Consider the following 22,609-nt stretch of genomic DNA (forward strand, 5'->3'; position numbering starts at 1 on the left):
CAAACACACATCACACACACACACACACACGCACGCACACACACACACACACACACACACACACACACACACACACACACACTAGCTCAACCTCTGACGCAACCAGTAACCAGTCCACTTGGAGATTTGGTTAACTTGTGGGGGAATTTAAATGGAACCAACATGCGGACTTGCAGATGAAAAGGAGGAAAGCACAATAAAGAATACCGATTTCCGCTATGGCCGACACGTCAATGAAGTTGGCTCGAGATAGGTTATCGTTGTGGGAAAGCAAAGTAAATCCAAAGGCACCATTGACAGACAAACAGAAAAATGTCCTCATGGAACTCACCGCTACGACTACACAGCGACCCTTTCCAGAGGAGGTATCGTACTTTAATAATTATGGTTTTCCAAACGACAACATCGTCTTGTTTTTCCATACACACTCAAGTGACACTTCCTTAGTTTAGTATTTAGTTAGTAGACCTTGCCCTAGCATGATGATGAATGCTGTTTATAGTTACAGCTACTGCAGGCAATACATTGCTATTGGCACTTGGTTGTGATGCTAAATCTCTTAAAAGACTTATGCATGATAAGTTATAGTTAGACTTTAAAATTAAATAGTCAGTAATTTTCATGTAAGTAGGCTGAGTGAGTTGATTTGAAATGATATCATGGCTCAAAATTAGCCAGCGCCTCAGCACTATTTGTGCTGACGTCCTAATAGATAGCACCCTTAATGCGATTGATCTTTATTTTGATTATATGCATGTGTACACATTTGTCGGTGGGTCCATTGGGCTGTTTCTCATTTCACCTTGTGCACTGTTTCTGGTGGTTGCTAGTCACTTCGTACCATGGTCATTTCGTACCATAGTCAGTTCATACCTAATTTGGTCATTTTGTACCCTGGTCATTTCGTACCATTGCAAAAAGTCATTTCTTACCTTGGTCATTTCATACCATGGTCATTTCGTACCCTAGTCATTTCGTTTGGTTATTTCGTACCATAACTGAAAGTGATATCGTACCATGGTATAACAATTTATAACAATCACCCCGGTAATGTCTTTTACAAAATAACATTAATTACAAATTTGTGGTTAATTTAAGGGATATTTTATCAGCAAAAGACTAAAAATTATTGCCACTTTGTATAAACATTAGCAATTGGCTAATTTGGCAATCAGTAAGGTAGTTAATGTTTTAATGGCTGTTATTGTTTATTTCTTAAACAAATAAGATGAAAATAAGCAAGTTTGAAAAGAAGACCTAATAAATAAATAATATTTTGTTGGTCCATTATATTGTTTTGTTGTTTTTGACTAATTATCTGGAGCCATTTCACACAAAATCGAAGTTGGCAGTTAGTAGTAAGTACCATATACGGCTCTTGTCAGGTAAAATGGAAATAACAGTTGACAGGTATTATGGGTATCAATAACGATATGCTGCACAATAACGTGTTCTGGTTTTCAAACTGTCAAAATAAAGTTTTAAAACAAAACCCACTGCTTTTATGCTATAGTCAATTCGTTTTCTATATACTGGAATGAAATGACTAGGGTATAAAATGACTAGGGTACGAAATGACTGGGATACGAAATGACTTTTCACAATGGTACGAAATGACTAGGGTACGAAATGACTTTTTGCAATGGTACGAAATGACCAGGCAGCATGGTACGATATGACTTGGGTACGAAGTGACTATGCTTCTTTCTGGTACACTGGTGACACCTAAGTGCGCACCTAAGCATTTGTGTTATATTTTTTAAGTTAAAATCTTTCTTTAAAAATATTTGTTTCACTGCCACAGTACAATGGGACAATAAACGTGTTACTACTGAAAGTTATTTTAATTTTAATGTTTTTTAAACTCAAGTAATAAGTGCATTTTTAGTGGGACATGCCCCCACCCCTGCCTTTACTGACCTGCATGTCGGCACATAAGTCTGTGCAGCAAACATTAAAACAACACTTCTGTCTCTAATATTTACAGAAATAGCAAACAAATAATGAATCCGACTTTTTGTAAGTTCTAAACAACAAACATTTCCTGTTATAGTCTGTTTCAGAAAAATTTAGATTATGCAAATGGGATAAATATAAATGGTGTTCCATGATCCTTAGTTTGGACAACACAACATAACAATATATAAAAAGTCGATGTCAAATTTTTTCTTCATTATTGAACTAAAGTTGTCTGTTATTAACTGTGTACATGAGCACAAATAGTGTTCGCTAGACATATAGGACAATCAGTGATAATTTTGAAACAGACTATAGATAAAATAGGCCATGCTGTAAGTGCAGGCTTCAAAATCTGTGTGCAGACATTTTGCTTTATGACACTCGGAGGGAAATTCAAAGTATGCATGGATGTTTACAGATAAAATAAAACATTTCATTTATGGATTCATAAATTACAATAAGGTATGTATTGAAGCTTATCTGTAAACTTGTGTAAGTTGATATACAAGGTTGATCATTACAGCGTTGACAGAGACATGACATGTTGACAGGTGACACAAAAACATGTTGATCGAGGCTGACAAAAGTATACTTTTAGTGCATTAATTCAGGGGTTTTTCAATCAAATTGTTATCTATCAGTTTTATACATATATTCCCAATCAAGATGTGATGTTTTGGCCATTGTTTTATGAATTAAATTAACGTTGTTTGTTTGTTTACAAACATATGCCAAAATTTGTTTCAAGGCGTAATGTAACGTAATTAACGTGCGCAGACTTTTGTGCCGCGCACACTAAGGTGACATGAGTGTATATCAAACGTCATAGTACGTGCTATCTTGTCTCTGGGGTGGTGCATAGAGGGCTCGAAACTCGCCAAACAAATATGGTGACCCAAGAAAAAACATCTGCGCCACTAAAATTTCATTTTCAGTGGCCCAAACTTGCTTTAGGTAGCCCAAACATGAAATATTCATATTTCAGGTTTTAAGCCAAATATTTAAGTAAGCATATGAAATGTACATCATTAAAATAATATTGATTTGAAGAATCACTTCTAGAAAACAAAGATACCAACATACATGATATTGAAGTGAAAAATTAAAAGAAAACACTGAACTTGAGCAAATTATTTACTTCTTTTGTACAATTTTACATAATGTCTGAACTAAATAATTTTTTGTTTACATAATCCTTGAGGCAAAATTGCAATGGCGTGACTCGTCTCCCAGTGGTAGCTCACGTATAATGGGGTGGAAAAAAGTACAAACATCTGGGCTACATAACTGTTGTTCATGTGTTAACGAAGTGTTGTTCACATGTTCAGTGTTTAATATTAAGTATTTGTAAGAAATAGATACAAACAGAACCTAACTTCATTTGCGCTAGCTAGACAGAACTGAAAAACAAAGTAAACTTCCTTGACATGCTTGCTTTTTTTCCTTTGCTTCTTGCTATGCATTTAAGAAAATTGCACCCGGCAGAGGACATCATGATCATGATTTTACTCCAAAAATGGTAACAATTCATGTCATTAGTCAATTCAATAGGCACTAAATTACCTGGCCAATTAAAAAACAAAGATTTAAGAAACCCAAAAATCGGAACACCACGAAGCAATTGACAAAAACTAAGACGGCATTCGGGAATGTTCGGATTTGATTGCATATATGGCTGAGATGTTCCGAATGGTTACAAACTGGACCAGGAAGTCTTTGTTTTAACAAGACTACACCTACCTGCATTCGGTCTACATGTTTATAATATAAATAAATATTGATAAATTATGGTTTAACATACAGCAAGATTTTAGTGTGGAATAAATATATGTCATACAATTATTAATAGTGGCTCATATATTATAGAAAGTCTAAGCCATTATTTTTAATATTTAAGAAGCCCTAACAGGACTTTGGTTTTGGCGACCTGGTCACAGGCCGTTTCGAGTCCTGCACATACAGGACTTGCTACTAATGGGTTTGCTCTCTAGCAGGTTTCCTCTTTAAGGCTATATGTCATAAGTACCAAATGTTTGTAATCCAACAGCCGATTATTAAAACAGTGTGCTCTAGTGGTGTTGTTAACCAAAACAGACTTTAACTTTGTATATGCTGTATTGATTTTTTCAGTTACCAGCTGACGATCTCTCGCCAGGTGCTGCTTCATCTGTACCTCAAACACCACCAGCAGATGGCGACTCACCTGTACAGCTGAGCAGCAGTCCCCTGATGGGGGGTACAAAGGTGGAGAATGCTCAACAGGTAAAAGTAGTCACAATGGCTTTGTGGCTAAGCATGGCTCAGAGTAGGAAGTAAAATATGGCCTGTTGTTATTGCTTTTAAATAGCCTGTCAAAAGACCTAGAGATTATTACATGAGTTTGTGTGTCGTACTGATTTTACTAAATGAGTGTGAGGATTCTTGTATTGTCCGAGCGAGAGCGAGGGTAATACATGAATCCTAACACAAGTTTCGTAAAATCAGTACGATTCACACGCGAGTGTAATAATTTATTTATTATCCACATTATCCAAAATGTTATTTTTATGAATAACAAGCTAGGCCCATGTCAAAACGTTTGAAATGTAACTAAAAAGAGATGGCGAAATGATGTAATTTTTCTTATATATAATCGTTTACACTGGAGAAGCCGCATTAAGTTATGATGTCACTTCCCAAAATGACATCCTTGGATATGCATGTGAAATCATTATGACACATATGGGTCATATTGATAAATATTTCATGAATATCTTGAACTATGTGGATAATAAATAATATTATGTCCTGCTAACAAGAAAACAATATAGCCGGTTGGAAGTAAGACAGCATGCGGAGGAGGGGGTGTTTCCAATAGAGTGTGAAAAAGTGAAACCTTTGAGATGAATTATAGAGCATTATGATTTGAAATTATTACAGAATAATGAGCTAACATACACGTACAATGCACATCTGTCTCTTGACAGGTGACATACAGTTTTTTATGGTTTTAACAGGTACATTTCTGTTTCACATTCATGTGCTGATATGACTAATTTATTTTACTCAGAATTACTGTGAACTGGCAGGCCCTCAGATTTCTGTGTAGGTAAAATCACGGAAGCAAAATTAGTTTTCTCATGGTTATTATATTGAATGTTGAAATACAGAAAATAAGTGTTTCAGCTATTGTTTACCATACATTGATATGCAAATTAAGGCATATATATTATTATTATTAAATCGCCAAAATGCCATTTCGATTGCTATATTGATCGTCCTGTTGTCATTCCAGTTCTTCTCTTGGTTTTCGGAACTGGAAGATGCTCTAGAGCGTGACGAAGAAAGCCAGTACAGGTAATTTAAGAATCATTGTGGTATGTACTGTCCTGTCCTGTCTGGGAGAAACCTATATAACTCCGGTTGTTTCTTTAAAACTAAACTAAATGTCACAATTGCTATATTGGTCTATATTCAAGACATTCTGATACCCACTCTATGAGATTGATCCTACTATTTTGACTAGTATGTCATTTAGCCTTCAAATCTGAATAATTTGGGCACAACAGGTTTTTTTGTGTGTGTGTGTTATGAGCACAGTGATGTCTTTTTAATGCCATAATGTTATATACTAATTAACAGCTGCTGAAAGGTTGTAGATGATTAAGAATTGCATTTCAAATTATTTTATCAAATTAAAGTTTAATATGTCAATGGTTTTGGGGTGAACTGTTTCAGGTCAACATGTACATGATACATGTTTATTTTTGGGATAACCGATGTGTATGTTTGTGCTGGGTTGTCGTTAAACATTCATTCATTCTAATTTTGGGTGAGGCAGTGGATTATCACCTTGATTTTGGTGTAATCTAAAGGCTTATCATTTGTGTTTTTCCCATTCCAACCCATGCTTGACTACTGTGTTTTGTGTTACAGAGACTACATTGAGGAACTGTGTGGTCACAGGGACCAGTGTAAAGGTCTTTACACAGAGGTTCTCAGTGCTCTCAGATATCTTGATGATCTTAACAGTCAGTACGTGAATGTGTCAACAAAAACCAACGCACTGCACGACGCATGTGAACATCTGCTGTCGGAACAGGTTGGTTAAAAGCTATGTAAAATATTTTCAGTGGTTCTGCAGGTGAATAATAAATAGAAATCTGATGGATAAAAACCTGACAGCCCAAAAAAATTACTGGTTATGGAATAATCCTGTTTAAGCAGTGTTACTGTTATAGTGATTTCCCTAGAAATTTGGCAAGGCATGGTAGACCAAACACTTTTGGGGCATTTTCACCATTTTCGGGGCACTTGTTTTTCATTAAAAATACACAAAAATTAATTGAAATAAACATTTAATGTAATTTATGTGCTTGCTTTAATAAATGAATGGCAAAAGATTTAAAAGGCATATTTTATTAATTAATAATACCTTTTTCGGTGTTTTATAAAGCCAATTTTAGAATTAATTAGGCTATAAAGCTTGTTTAATCTCAGGGCAGCATGGTACTGATTAAGGCAAGATGGTGCTAGACTACTGAGGTGCTGCACCATGCTAAAACAAGTTAGGGAAAACACTGTTATTTATTCAAGGTGTGTACACATCATAGAATGGGGGTCATGGTTCAGGCTCGAAAAGTCATTAAATCAGGTCTTGCTCAGGGCAAGCAGAGCATTTAACCAAATTATCTATTAAACTAAAAATTGCAGAAACTCACTTAATTTGAAATTTTGCCACCAAGTGGTTTAGATATTCCTATTTAGCGAGTGCCAGAGCTAGCCCTGTAAATGTTTATTTGGGTCGTGGAGTGTTATAGAAAATTAAAATTGGTGGTAGTTAATTTGTTTCCTCAGTTATAACTCAAAATAAGATCAGCAAGTTGTATCAAAACATTATAATTGTATCATATTATGTTGAATGATGACACAAAAAAAACCTTCAAAATCCTTCTTCTTTTAGTCCTTGAGAATACGTTTAAAAAGTTTTGGAAACTCATGGGATTTGGTGGTTGCTAAGCAACTGCATGAAGCCTGTTATATTTTATATACAGTTGTAGTTATCAGCTCATTAGGGTTCTGTTTCAAGAAGCTCTTAAGCAACATAACAAGTATTTTTGCACTGCATGGTGTGATCGCAATATTGCAAGAGTTTTTAGTGAATTGGGTCCCAGGACTTGTTTGAATCGGGTTGTAGCTAGAAAGTTGAATAATGGATGTTTAAAATTCTTCTCTTTTTTATTTTTTTCACAGACAAAGCTGATGAATATTGCCGAAAGTATCAGCTCACGGTTGTCTTACTTCAATGAACTGGACAGAATTTCAAGTGTGAGTTGTCAGTTTCATTTATCAGGGCAGTTACGGTAATTTTCATAATGGGGAAAATGCTAAATTATTGCCAGTTTTCAAATGTACCTACTTGCATATACTTTCTGAGTTGTATTCTGGTGGTGGGAGGGGGCAGGCTGTGAAGGGAAGTATGCAGTGATAGAGTACTAGTCTGAGGTGTAATGGGTTGGAGAATCGATCACCTTTAAAGGACTCAACGTTTTTCTTTTTGTTCTAACCAGCAGCTCTTTAAGAATCATCTCATCTTTTTTTTATTCAAGGGCGTGACGTAGCCCAGTGGTAAAGTGCTGGCTTGATGGACAGTCAGTCTAGGATCGATCCCCATCGGTGGGCCCATCAGGCTATTTCTTGCTCTAGCCAGTGCACCACAACTGGTATATCAAAGGTCGTGGTATGTGTTATCATGTCTTTGGGATGGTGCATATAAAAGATCCCTTGCTAATATTGGAAAACTGTAGCAGGTTACCTCTCAAATACTATATGTCAAAATTACCAGATGTTTGACATCCAATAGCCAATGATTAATAAAATCAATGTGCTCTAGTGGTGTCGTTAAACAAAACAAAGTTTACTTTTACTTTACCTTTTTCTAAAAATGGGCATCACATCCCTGAGTATGTAACAGAACATGTTTTTAATTATTGTGTCTTATTAGTTTTAGATTTATATTTAATTATTAAAAACAAAATTCTTTCTCAGAGATAGAGTACTCTGACTAACAGTGAGCGATGAATTAGGGTCTGGTTTTTTGATGATTGGGTTATTAGTTTTAGATTTATAGGTAAATTATTTTTTTATTTTTTGTTTTTCAGAAGCTGGGCTCTCCGACTCTTACAGTGACGGATGAATCTTTTGTTCCCATGTTGTCTCGTCTTGACGAATGTATTCACTATCTCAACACCAATGTAAGATTAATAGACTTCATTATATGTGGTCATGTGGGATGGAAAAAGTACACCCGAGGTGGTGGAAATTTCGACCTGTGATGAAGTTTGCCGAATCCCAGGTTCGAAATTTCCCCCTCCGAGGATGGTGTCTTTTTTCTCCCATCCATTCGATAAATAAAGCATTATTTTATATGAACATACAAAGATGGATGCAAAAAGTAACTTCTTTATTTAACCAGTGTATCATAAATATCATATTTGCGACATTTATTTCATATGTTAAATATAATTTAACATTACAAATTAACAAGATAGCATTTATAAAGAAGGTTTTAATAACAAAATATCAATCTAAAACTAATCAATACTCATTAGTATGACGTCATATATTTCCAACGAAGTAATACTCCCATGTTAAACGCCATGAATGAATGAATGTTTTAACGACACCCCAGCACGAAAAATACATCGGTTATTGGGTGTCAGATAAAGGTAAAGGCAAACAAATAAAGTGATGATCAACATCAAGATAAAAATTTAACAGTTAAAACACAGTGTAAAGAACTCTGCAAAAAATACAAAGATCATAGATAGATACAATTAAAATTTAGAATAAAAGTCAGTTTCACATAGAAACTGTAATATATGTTCCGGATGGAATCGAAAGGATTCCATCACATCTTGTTGTACAAATATATCTTTTCAAGTTTCTTTGAGACTGATTTATTCCGTATGGGCTGACATCATGCAACGGGTCTGTCTTACATAGTTAGCGATGGGAGAATATATATATATACACACACATGTGAGTGCAGAGATTTAAAGCCCGTTCTCAAATACAGTGAAACTCCTCTAAACTGAACATCCTCAGAACCAGGTAATAAGTCTGGTTTTAAGGGTTATCCAGTTTAGAGAGGTTGTGTTTAGGATCATGAAAAATGTCTGGTTTTGAGGTTTCACTGGACGTTAAAATCCTCTGTCATTAATGTATGCAATTTATGCATTTGGTTTGAGAGTGTGTGATGTTACCATGTATATACACATGTAATAGCCATGCCAAGTCGTCCACCCACCCATCAATATTTAAAATCTTATGTAACCAGAACTCTGTTCACTTGACTTTCACATAGGAATACTTTGAATTATATATGCATACTGAATATATGTACCTCTGGTGATATAGACATTTGTAACTTTTAATTTCCTATAACCTTCTTCACTTATCCATATAATTAGGCCTGAATTTTAAAAACCTGTTTATGTCTTAAACATGTGTAACTATATACAATTACAATACTTAAACACCTGCATTTAAGCAAAAACAAGCTTCATAAATTCGGCCCTTATTGTTGCATAAATGTGTTCTGTCCTGGCTTAGTAATCACATAGCTTGACTCTGTAATAATTAATGTTTGTTTTATTAATATTTTTTCTCTCTCTCTTTCAGCCGAGGTTCAAGGAATCTGACGTGTATCTGCTACGGTTCAAGCAGTCGCTGTCCCGAGCTCTTGGACTTATTAAAACCAGCGTCACCATCATGCTGCAAAATTCTACACAACACGTCCAGCCGAGCAAGGTAATCACAGGGAATTCACGTAATGACATGTTGAATAACCAAAATTAAAGTTATGTAGCTGCTTAACACAGTGACTGATCTTTTGGTTACTTGTTATACATACCCGTAATCTGTTTAGTTTGGTGGGGCAGGATGCAGCCCAGTGGTAAAGCGCACAGCTAATGCGCAGTCAGTCTATTGTCCGAACCATATTGTTAACAACTACGAAAAATTACTCTCCTACCTTTAATTGCCGTTAGATTTCCTCCAAAGTTTGTCCAGACAGAAATCTTGAAAAAACCCATTACAATGACACAGATTCCACATACCAGATGAAAACTATGTCACCTATATCGACTTTGCTGAGAGCGCATAGGGCAAAAAGCATGTAATTTTGTGCCAGCTGCCATTTTGACTTTTTATTGAATATTCTTCAAGAGGGGTGAAAGGATAGGACTTAATCTAACAAAGTCATAACATGTTATGATATAAAAGCAAACGTGATGACGTCATATTATTTATTATTATTTTAAAAAATTTAATGATACTACTAGAGATAATTGATTTCATATTAATTGTGTCACATACTTTGGAGGCTTTCACCCCTCTTGAAGAGTATTCCATAAACAAGCAACATGGCAGAGGGCAGAAAACTGCATGTATTTTTCCATATGCAGTCTCAGCAAAGACGATATCGGCGACATCGTTGCAGTCTCGTGTGTGGAATCTGTATATTTGTAGTGGGGGTTTTTTCACGATTTGTGTCTGGACAAACTTTGGAGGAAATCTAACGGCAATTAAAGGTAGGAGAGTAATTTTTTGTAGTTAACAATTTGGTTCGGACAATAGGATTGATCCCTATCCGTGGACCCATTGGGCTAATTCTAGTTGCAGCCAGTGCACCATGGCTGGTATATTAAAGGCTGTGATATGTGCATATAAAAGATCCCTTGTTACTAATGGACAATGTAGTGGGTTTCCTCTATGACTGTGTCAAAATTACCATATGTTTGACATCCAATAGCCGATGATTAATAAATCAATGCTCTAGTGGTGTCGTTAAACAAAACAAATTTTTCAAGACTGCATGTCGAAATTATCAAATGTTTGACATTCAGTGGCTGATAATTAATAAATCAATGTACTCTAGTGGTGTCATTGACCAAACATACATTAACCTTTTACATATTAAACAGTTCAGTTTGAGATCTTACTGTACGATTTTGAAGGTAACCTACTATGTATTTCAATTTGACTTCGATCAGTGGTTTTATTGTGAATGGCAGTCAATTTTCTATTATAACTAAACATCAGAGTACCACTATCAAACATGATTTAGTAAATAGTATATGTATTTAGTTAAATAATTAAATTAAATAAAATGTGTTTCTTTTTGTGTTTGTAGGATGTTCCTCACATGACTGAGAATGCGTTTACTTTGTTCTACGGAAAGTTCCGTGCCAACGCGTCCCGTATTAAACCACTGACAGAACAGCTGGAGATCAGAGTTGATAAAAGTCCTGAGTAAGTAAATCATTTGAAAGAGAAGACAGCACATACCACAGCCTTTGATATACCAGTCATGAAACACTGGTTGGGATAGAAAAAAAACCCCAGAGAATGGGTCCACTAATGTGATTCGATCCAAGGACCCAATTGCTCTACCGACTGAGCTAGATCCTGTCACTTTTTTTCCCCCACTAAATGAACCATTAAATGTTTTTGTCTCTACTTTATGAAGAAAAAGGCGAGATGTGGGTATTCATTTTCTGACGGCGGTGGTGATGATGACGTCAACTTTTGCATTAATGTTTCGCATTCAGATCAGTTTCTCATAAAATTTATGTCCTAGGTCAGATAAGCTTGGTTTATAATAGCACCTATGGATATTCAACACAGTGCACCTAAAACGTTTATGGCAGGCAAGACTAATAGAATCTATCACCGTTGTGAGGTATAGATAAAGTAATTCTAACCCGAGGGACAAAATGTTTCGAAAAACATTTTGTCCTGAGGGTTGGAATTGCCTTATCTATACCTCACAACGGTGATTGATTCTTTTTCTTGCCCATTTAATTACAGTAAAAAAACATTAATTTTGTAAGCTATTTTGTTTAAATATTGTAGAACGATTTGTATACATTTCACCTGCAAACACATTTAATCATACGCGGTAAAATATAGTCCACCTTATGCAACAACATAAATATGTAACAACTTATCAATATGTATAAAGTTGAATACAACATGAAATGGAAAACAGAATTGTGAAAACCATGAGTTATGACGTCAATCGTTGTAAAACATGAGTTATGATGTCATGCATATGTAGAAATCGTCTAGCCCTCGGGTCAGACAGATTTATCTAGCCTTAGGAGGGTCAGACAGATTTTTCTAGCACTGTGCAAAAGCTGGATAAACCTGTCCAGTGGGCAAGAAATTTAATTCTGTGGAATTCTTATTTTTATATTAGGGCCTATAGTATTGTTGGTTCAGTTTACCAGCCAAATAACCAGGCGGCTCTGTGCTGTTCACTGTCTAATTAGCTCAGTTGTTGAGTGCTTTCATTTGATCATTTGCCCCCCAGTCAACACACCATGTTTTTCCCTGTCCCAGGACTGGTGGATCAAAAGCCACGGTATGTGCTGTCCTGACTTGAAAAGTGTATCAAACAGGTTCCATGCTGGATTTTGATGAAAGTATTTTAAGCCCAAATAGCTGGTTTCCTTGGGGTTTTTCTTTTTAATCATATGTTTGTAAATAAATATCCTTATATCTTCTGATTTACAGAAATATTAATTTTCTGTTTACCTTATTTCTGAATTTTCAGTTATTTAAATTGTTGCAGGTACATGGAAGTGCTGACTGACTGTCACAACTGTTATTTTCAACAGCGTGAGTTACTGATCGGTCCGAGCATCGTATCTACCATCGCAGACCTGGCCACCAAGCATTCCCGAGATCACTGTGCACTGGTAATTACTCACTGTCTGTTTGTCCACATGTCTGTCCATCAGAATGAGTAGAACAGGACATAGCTCAGTGGTAGAGTTTCGGTCTGATGTCCAGTAGGTCATTAGCTCAATTCTCGGTGACTAGTTATTTTTTGCATTCAAACTAGAGCTTGTATACATGAAGCTATGGTTTGTCCTGTCTTGTTTCTGGGTTACATAAATTGTAAAAAAATCCTTTGTGGCCAGTTGATTTATAAAAAAGTAGTCTTCGTAGCAGAAGTTAATGTATGAATTAAATAATATTTTTAAAAATTAGATCAGTGTAAGGATGTCACTTATTTACAGATTTCTGACTTTGTTCTCTTGTATGGTCACAGGGCTAGCTCTGGCACTCGCCAAATTGGCCAATTGCAAATTTAAAAAACAATTTGCAAATTTTATTTTAATCTGGCGAAATGTTTGCATGTAATAATTGATCTTTTGTTACAAAATAAAATTTAATAGATAATTTGGCGAAATTTTCTGCTGACTCTGAGCTAGCCCTAGGTCATTCGAGATTCACATTATCTGAAGAACTTTATGATTTTCTACATGCTAGAAACCATGATTTTTACTAGCTTTGTTCCTGTTGGGTTTTTTGTCGATGTGCTCAATTTCAGCCCTTTTTACTTTTTCCTGTTGCCATCCCAATTTAATTGCCTCTGTTTGGGACAGGCAGCTGAGTTCGTGTGTACATGATAGTGTGTTAGAACATTATTTGGATGTAAACATGAAAGAAATTTTCATTGTTTGTTACTAAAATCTATTAATGGACTTTAAGACTAAGAAGGCTTTCTTGTGCATTGAGATCTGTGTAGTCGATTATTTTCTCTTTTTTATTCAGGGCTTCTAGAATTTGTATAAAAACCACTAGACATGGGATCAGTGATTAAAATATTTTTACTAGCCACAATTAAAAATTCACTAGTCCTTTACTTTTAGTTAATACACTTTTATTAAGTAATAGTAATAATCAGATATGTCACCTAAAGAGGAAGATAGAGCTTTAAAACACTAACGCTCGGGGTTGGGTGGAGGTAGAATATTCAAATTTACAAAATAGACTGAACTGCAACATTTGACCTTTTTTGTCACTAGCGGTCGGGCATGGCAATAGTAGTTATTTGCTAGCCCAACATTGAATATCACTAGCCATGGGAGTAGGGCAAACAAATCTGGAAGTCCTTTATTATAACTTTAAGCATTGTAAATGTTGAACATTATCTTACTTAATAAAGTGTTTTCAATTATTTATATTTCTTTGTTTACATCCATCCACTCTTGCCCATATGTGTGTTTGTGTATTTTCAGGTCCGGAGTGGCTGTGCCTTCATGGTGCATGTTTGTGAAGACGAATATCAACTCTTCTTCAATTTCTTCTCAACAACCACACCACTTCTAGAGTAAGTAAGCAAGCGTATCGTGTTTACTAGAAGTTCTGGAAACTCTCTTCTTTGCCTTGTACTTTGATGAAAATATTTCAGTACCCGGCACCCCCTCCCCTCCCAACCTCTGCCCACACTTTTTTCTAAAACCAGCATACTTTTTTTAATATATATAGATATTACTTTGCGTAGATAAGTTTTTCACACTCTTAAATCCAGGATCATTGAAACCTGTTTTGTAGTTGCGCCTATGTTTGTTCATCACAGTGAATGTGAAAAAATTAATTCAATTAATGTTTTAATTGAATTTGATTGTTTTGAAGTTTAAATTAAATTAAATTAAATTAATTTAATGTTATTATTATTATTATTATTTTAACATGTAATGTGTTCAACATGAATGTGTCTGCAACATAGGTGATTTATTTAATTCCATGGAATTTCTTTCTTTTTTTTAATTATAAGGTTGTTTAGAGTATCTGTCTTGTTTTTCTTCTGAACAATGGTAGATGCTGTAAAGAGATTGTATAAAATAAGAAAACAAAACTCGTGATTTGTATTTATATTTATTTTTTAATTTATTTTTTCTGTAGTAAGATGTTGGAGCGTCTCTGTACCAACCTTTACGACGTGTTCCGCCCATTCATCATCCACGTGAACCACCTGGAGACGCTGGCTGAACTGTGCTCCATTCTCAAGATCGAGATGATGGAGGAGCATGTCGAGAACAACCGTGAGTATTTATACAACAGCCCCAAGAGCGGGATGTAGGCCAGTGGTAAAGCGCTCGCCTGATGCGTGGTCAGTCTAGGGTCGATCCCCATTGGTGGGCCCATTGGACTATTTCTCATTGAAGCTAGTGCACCACAGCTGGTATATCAAAGGCCGTGGTATGTGCTCTCCTGTCTGTGGGATGGTGCATATAAAAGATCACTTGCTACTAATGAAAAAATGTAGCGGGTTTCCTCTAAAACTATATGTCAAAATTACCACATGCTTGACATCCAATAGCCGATGATTAATAAAGCAATGTGTTAAGTGGTGTCGTTAAACAAAACAAACTTTTTTAACTTTATTCAACAGCCATAGTCGACATGAGCACTCCAGGGCATTTTTAAAAACTCCACCAATTTCTTGCTATAGACAGCAACGTAAACGAACTGATTTGGTATTTTTATTGCATTCTATTGTCTTTGACCGCTGTGTGAAAGTCTTTGAATTTGTTTGGTCTTTAAATCTATGAACCCTGACTGATTCCGTTTTATTTTTGACAGCTAAAGAGTTGGCTGCATTCCAGAGTGAGTGTAGTCAGATGCTGATGGACGTTCAAGAGCGTCTCGTTTACCGGACGTACATGTACATCAAGGCGGACATCTTGAATTACAAAGGCGCCACCGGCGATCTCGCTTACCCAGAGAAGCTGGAGATGATGGAGGTTGGTAACCAAGGATGTAGTCTGAGCTGGTTGAGATGTGACATGGGTTTTCATTGGTTGAAAGTCTGTAACAAGGGCTTTCATTGGTTTAGTTTTAGGTTCATATTGTAATAAGCAAGAGGTGTGTTCAGGATGATAAGTACTCATGGTCTCTTACTAGACTGGTTTTTGTGCCCAACGTTAAATGAATTTGATAGGAGAGAATATATATGGGAACCAGTCAAAGTGTTTGAACCCACTATGTGTCTTAGGCCTTGACCATCACTTTTTAGTTTGCCATTACGAAGTAAGAAGACGAAATATAAGTATTTCTTCTTTGGAGGCCGTGGCAATGGTGTTAGTTGTTTTTTAGTTTGCCATTACGAAGTAAGAAGACGAAATATAAGTATTTCTTCTCCGGAGGCAGTGGCAATGGTGTTAGTTGTTTTTTAGTTTGCCATTACGAAGTAAGAAGACGAAATATAAGTATTTCTTCTTCGGAGGCAGTGGCAATGGTGTTAGTTGTTTTTGTTTAGCTCAACATTAAAGTTTCATGTTTAGCTCTATTTCTCACAAAACTGCAGGATTTCTGTCAGAGGGTACGAAGGGTAAAATTACATACTCTCAAATCTTGGAAATTAATGGATTAATTGTTATAATTTTTAGAAAGATTATAGTAAGAAAAATGCTTTTTAAAATTTGTTAAAGTATGTGAAATGTGGTGTCCAATTTCAAAACATTACAAACCCATAGTGACCTAGTAGGGGCACTTATGATCTGTTTTGTTTTTATTACGTACCGGCCTCGGTGGCGTCGTGGCAGGCCATCGGTCTACAGGCTGGTAGGTACTGGGTTCGGATCCCAGTCGAGGCATGGGATTTTTAATCCAGATACCGACTCCAAACCCTGAGTGAGTGCTCCGCAAGGCTCAATGGGTAGGTGTAAACCACTTGCACCGACCAGTGATCCATAACTGGTTCAATAAAGGCCATGGTTTGTGCTATCCTGCCTGTGGGAAGCGCAAATAAAAGATCCCTTGCTGCCAATCGGAAGAGTAGCCCATGTAGTGGCGACAGCGGGTTTCCTCTCAAAATCTGTGTGGTCCTTAACCATATGTCTGACGCCATATAACCGTAAATAAAATGTGTTGAGTGCGTCGTTAAATAAAACACTTCTTTCTTTTTTATTACGTATTCTCAAGTTATTCTCTGGTAGAAAGCCTGAACTGTGAGTCCTACATCGTTTAAACTTTGTACTTGGACCGATTTGTCACAATAACAGTTACTGTATTTTACCAGGTCTTCTACAATGTTTATAAAATCCACTAGCCATGGGATCAGTGATTTTAAAATTCACTAGCCACAATTAAAAATTCACTAACCCTACTTTACTTAAAGTTAATACAATTTTACTTAATAATAGCAATAATCAGATATGTCACCTAAAGAGGGAGATGAGAGCTTAAAAAACACTAACATTGAGGGTTGGGGTTGGGTCAGGATATTAATATTTATACGTAATAAAAACAAAACAGATCATAAACTTAATAGATCATAGACTTAACTGCAACATTTGAGTCACATTTGACTCTTTTTTTTTTCTTTCTTTTTTCTTCACTAGCCATCGGGCATGGCAATAGTAGTTATTTACTAGCCCAACATTGAATATCACTAGCCATGGGAGTGGGGCTACCAAAATCTAGAAGCCCAGATTTAAGACAAGACCAGACTAGGGTGTCAGTTATCTTTGTGCCAGCACTGCTTATGTGCTATTGCATCACTTAAAATGTTTAATTTGATCCACAGAGTATTGCCGAGGGCCTGAAATCCAGTGACCTCAAGGGTCATTCCCGGTCGCCCTCCACAGCATCCAGCACAAGTCAAGAGGTTGCAGAGATAAACAGCAATGACAAACCAAATGTGACCTCAGATGTCAAGGACACTGACCCCAGTGCGGAACATAACAACAACACTGAACAAAGCGAACCACGTCCACTTACTCTGAACATAGCAGCTGCAAATGACCATGGTAGATATTAGTGATGTTTCAATGTTCGATCATAATCGAAAATTGATCATGTGGGCTCCACCAATGTGATGACTGATTATAAAAGTACATAATCAGTTGTCGTGGAATCTGTGTACAGTAATTGTTCCTACAGTTTGAATGTTGTTATGTGATGTTAATATTTTGGAGTTTGTTTTCATGTCGAGGGTGGGACGTAGCTCAGTGGTACAGCGCTCGCTTGATCGATCCCCATCGGTGGGCCCATTGGGCTATTTCTCGTTCCAGCCAGTGCACCACGACTGGTATAACAAAGGCCATGGTATGTGCTATCCTGTTTGTGGGATGGTGCATATAAAAGATTCCTTGTTGCTAATCGAAAAGAGTAGCCCATGAAGTGGCGACAGCTGGTTTCCTTTCTCAGTATATGTGTGATCCGTAACCATATGTCTGATGCCGTATAACCATAAATAAAATGTGTTGAGTGCGTCATTAAATAAAACCTTTCCATTTCCTATTTTTCATGTAAACAAAATAAATATTGAATTGGTCTCTCCTGGTGAATACGTCAATACATTTAGACAGCATTTCCTCGCTTTCTCTCCAATTCAACCAGTCGGATATCAGCATTTCGATCATCTTAATTGTAAAGACACACCCAAAAGCCGCCTTAATAACAAGTCACGTGACCAAAATTACTTCGACACAATTGGCCAGATATCATCGCCAAGAACTGGTATGAATACGCAATGACACTTGCCCCGCCCATATCAAGTAATGAGCCAATGAAATGCCGTCTAAATTGGTTAGAAGGCTTAAAACATTTCTTCAGAAATAAGAACGGGCTTCACTTTGCTCCGACCCTTCTTGTTTCTGAAGAAACGTCTTAATGCCTTCTAACCTATACATACATGTAGGTCATGGTCATAATATTTCCAAGTTCTTACATAATATGTTGTATGAAATTCAAAACTTAGCGTAGTTATGTTATCAATTGATCAAAAATCTTTGTTTTTGTGCAATCAATCTGTATCATGTATGAACTTCTTAAATTGAAACGGGGGTATTTATGAATTCATCAGAAACCTTTTTAGACAATTTTAAAAATAATATCTTTTATGCCTGTTGGAAACAACTAACTAATTGAGATTTGTCATATTACACAGCGAATTCACAGATGTGAAGAAAAAATAAAAGATGTCCGATTGACAGCTCCATGGTAATGATGGAGATGTTTAAAACCAATCCATCCACTGAAATTAACACAACAGAAACTGATTTCTACCTCTGATCTGTATTACACTACATGTATATCTCTCCCACCTTTGACATGTTTTAAAGAGAAGTACATGTAGTTATCAGCATCCCTTGTACTTGGGGCAGGGCATAGCCTAGTGGTAAAGCACGCATTTGCCTAATGCACGGTGGATCTAGGATCGATCCCCATTCAGCCATTTGTCATTCTAGCCAGTGCTCCATAATTGGTGTAACAAAGATGTGGTATGTGCTATCCCATCTATGAGATGGTGCACATAAAAGATCCCTTGCTGCTCATCGAAAAGATTATCCCATTGCATTGTGGCAGCGAGTTTTCTCTCTCATCTGTATTGTCTTTAACCATATGCAGGGCTCAAAATAGGAAGTAAAATGTGGCCTGCTTAGAAAAAATATGGCCTGCTGGAATCCTGAGATAAATAACAGATGAGATAATTGTACATAAATGTGTCTCCTGAAAAATGACCTACGATCTTTTAATAATTTTAGCAGGAGAATTATTTGACCTGCTAGGTCAAGAAAATTTACTCCCTTTTGCAGACCGCTATTTCGAGCCATGATATGTCTGACACCATATTACTGTAGATAAAATGTGATGAGTGCATCGTTCAATAAACCATTTCTTTCTTTCATTCTGTTGTACTAACGTCAGTGTTGTTCTGTTGTAGTAGTCCACACAAAGTCCGACCGTGGTCTGTTTGTGCCGTCCTCCTCGCTGGTGCCAAGTGCTCACAGCGCGATGCCGATGTCTCCTGCTGACCTGCACGGGATGTGGTACCCGACAGTGCGCAGAACTCTCGTCACGCTGTCCAAGCTCTACAGGTGTATCGATGTCAGTACACTTTGTTCACTTTTGTTTTCTCTTAATATGGTGTGATGTGCTTTTTCATTATAATGTTTTTTCTGTTAGGAGTTTCTTTCTATTAGTATTGTTTGTCTGTTAGTATGGGGTTTTTTGTTTGTACATCAAGTTTAACATTTGTGACACCCAATAGCTGATGTGTATTTTTGTGATGGGGTGTTCATTCATTCATTCATTCATTCATTCATGTATATCAAGTGGCCAAAAACAAACTGATAACTCTACTGAATATGGAATTATTTACAAATATATGGGGACCATAACTGATATTTCACACACACACATTAGTCTATGAATATTTGCCAGCTTCAGTGAACAATTTAGGTCATTAGGTCAAAATTTATTAAAATAGCAACAGATTCAAAATTGTAAGACTTAGTTTAAAAATGTGATGCCAGACAGGAGAGCAATAAGTGCAATGTCCATGAGCATCACATTTGTTTTACTTATAATTTTTAATCTGTTGCTATTTTAACAATATTTGACGTATTCAGTAGTGTTATAATTTTTTATATATTGATATATTGTTTTTATGTTCATGTTTTGTCCATTAGTTTTGTTTGTCTATAAGGCCAACCTGGGATGGGACGTAGCCCAGTGGTAAAGTGCACCTGATGCGTGGTCGGTCTAGGATCAATCCCAGTCAGTGGGCCCATTGGGCTATTTCTCGTTCCAGCCAGTGCACCACGACTGGTATATCAAAGGCCGTGGTATGTGCTATCATGTCTGTGAGATGATGCATATAAAAGATCCCTTGCTACTAATGGAAAAATGTAGCGGGTTTCCTCTCTGTGACTGTTAAAATTACCATATGTTTGACATCCAATAGCCAGTGATTAATAAATCAATGTGCTTTAGTGGTGTCGTTAAACAAAAACTTCATACGGCCAACCTTAGTTTTTCCAGTGGTATTTTTATCTGTTGGTATGCTTTTTCACTTTGTATAATTATTTTCTCTGGCAATGGCATCAACTTTTATGTTTAGCTCAACGTTAAAGTTTTGTGTTTACCTCCATTTCTCACAAAGTATGAATCCTAGATCAGTGAAACTTGGTGTATAGTTGCACCTATTGATGTTAATGACAATGCATTTAAAATATATTAAAACAGATCTAAAAAGCTTTAATTGAAATACTTTTGCATTTAGCTCACACTTAAATGTTCACGTTTGACTGTAAGTCCTACATGAGTGAAACTTGGTTTATAGTTGCCCTTTTTAATGTTCATCACAATGCGTGAGAATAAAAGTTAAAGATTTTTTTGACAGTTGCACCTCTGGATATTCATCATAATGCATATTGAATAAAAAAAAAATAATAATAAATTTAATTTGAATATTTTTGCATTTAGCGACATTAATGTTCATGTTACTTCTATTTTAATTTTTTTTTTTTTTTTTTTACAGAAAACAACATTCCAGGGTTTGTCTCAAAATTAATTTAAAAATTTAATTTGAATATTTTTGCATTTAGTTCAACATTAATGTTTATGTTACTTATATTTTTTTTTTTTTTTACAGAAAACAACATTCCAGGGTTTGTCTCAAAATTAATTTGAATATTTTTGCATTTAGCTCAACATTAATGTTTATGTTACTTCTATTTTTTTTTTTACAGAAAACAACATTCCAGGGTTTGTCTCAAGAGGCTCTTTATGCTTGCATTCAGTCTCTTCTTGTGGCAAAGGACGGGATTATCAAGAGGAAGGTAGGTGGAACAAACTCAGATTTCAACATGTTCATTATCATTGAAAGTACACAGCCATTTGAGAAAGGTAGACAGCTATACATCTTCTGAGGGGTGGAATTTAACTCAGATGCTTGAGGTGCTTGCGTCACAGGATCGAATCACCTCAGTGGATCCATTCAGCTTTTTGAGTTTTTTCTCATTCCAACCAGTGCACCACAACTGGTCAAAGGCCATTGTATGTGCTTTCTTGTTTTTGGGAAATTGCATATAAAAGATCCCTTGCTGCATTAGTAAAAATGTGGCATGTTTCCTCTGATGAATACGTGTCAGAATTACCAAATGTTTGACATCCAATAGCAGATGATTAATCAATCAATGTGCTCTAGTGGTGTCGTTAAACAAAACAAACTTTAACTTAGTGGTGTTAAACAAAACAGACTGACTTTCTAATATCTGATGATAAATTAATCAATGTGCTCTAGTGGTGTCATTAAACAAGCTTTAACTTTCAAATATCTGATGATTAATTAATCAATGTGCTCTAGTGGTGTTGTTAAACAAAAAGAAACTTGATGTTATTATGTTTGTTTGTAGACAATGCTGGATGGTCAGCTGTTTCTGATCAAACATCTTCTGATTCTCCGAGAGCAAATAGCTCCATTCCACGCCGACTTCTCAATACGAGAGACGCAGTTGGACTTCACAAAGTTCAAAGGTTAGCTCAGTGTTTCTCTCACTTTTTTTTTATCACAGCACAGTTTTTGAGTTTGTCCAAACCATTCATTGCCATGTGCTACTTGCAAAACTCCTTTCAGACACATCCCGTATGCTAAATACATGCAAAACATCTTCAGAAATTTCATTATGCACAAACTCCCTATGATATTCCCAGTTCAAAGGTTAAATACTCATGAATTTGTTATATACAAAGCTCTGTTAGACATTCTGAGTTCAGAGATATAAACCCATGAATTCTTTATACACAAATCTCACCTACATGTAGATGTCCAATTTCAAAAATTAAAAGCACATGACATCTCTATTGCAAATTTCATCTATAGTCCATCCCACAGGGAACGCCTTTTTTCATGCTATGGAATTTACTACAAGCTATTTATTTCTGAGACAATTGTGTTCTAAATTGCACACAAAAATAGTTTTAAAAATTGTTATTTCCAAAACTCTTTTACTTTTCTTCTTCTAACCAAAATTAAATTATTTACAAAAAAACATTCTTGTAGGAGGATGGGAAAGACTAT

At 36.0% G+C, this 22,609-nt stretch overlaps 1 protein-coding gene across 3 annotated transcripts in view; it reads left to right on the forward strand.

The window, feature by feature from the left end:
* The first annotated feature begins 215 nt into the window (after window positions 1-215).
* The window catches only part of LOC121371566 (conserved oligomeric Golgi complex subunit 3-like), a 40,040-nt gene continuing 17,646 nt past the window's right edge, over window positions 216-22,609 (forward strand). For all 3 annotated transcript variants that reach the window (XM_041497563.1, XM_041497572.1, XM_041497579.1), the window contains exons 1-16: window positions 216-365; window positions 4,090-4,221; window positions 5,234-5,295; window positions 5,875-6,040; window positions 7,192-7,266; window positions 8,100-8,192; window positions 9,622-9,750; window positions 11,135-11,253; window positions 12,578-12,704; window positions 14,034-14,125; window positions 14,701-14,840; window positions 15,382-15,542; window positions 17,327-17,549; window positions 19,469-19,632; window positions 21,279-21,368; window positions 21,945-22,065. In XM_041497563.1, the coding sequence (XP_041353497.1) occupies window positions 219-365; window positions 4,090-4,221; window positions 5,234-5,295; window positions 5,875-6,040; window positions 7,192-7,266; window positions 8,100-8,192; window positions 9,622-9,750; window positions 11,135-11,253; window positions 12,578-12,704; window positions 14,034-14,125; window positions 14,701-14,840; window positions 15,382-15,542; window positions 17,327-17,549; window positions 19,469-19,632; window positions 21,279-21,368; window positions 21,945-22,065 (2,041 nt within the window). In that variant the 5' untranslated portion in view covers window positions 216-218. The remainder of the gene's footprint in view (window positions 366-4,089; window positions 4,222-5,233; window positions 5,296-5,874; window positions 6,041-7,191; window positions 7,267-8,099; window positions 8,193-9,621; window positions 9,751-11,134; window positions 11,254-12,577; window positions 12,705-14,033; window positions 14,126-14,700; window positions 14,841-15,381; window positions 15,543-17,326; window positions 17,550-19,468; window positions 19,633-21,278; window positions 21,369-21,944; window positions 22,066-22,609) is intronic.

Source organism: Gigantopelta aegis, chromosome 1 (assembly GCF_016097555.1).
Source record: "Gigantopelta aegis isolate Gae_Host chromosome 1, Gae_host_genome, whole genome shotgun sequence".
Taxonomy (NCBI): Eukaryota; Metazoa; Mollusca; class Gastropoda; order Neomphalida; family Peltospiridae; genus Gigantopelta; species Gigantopelta aegis.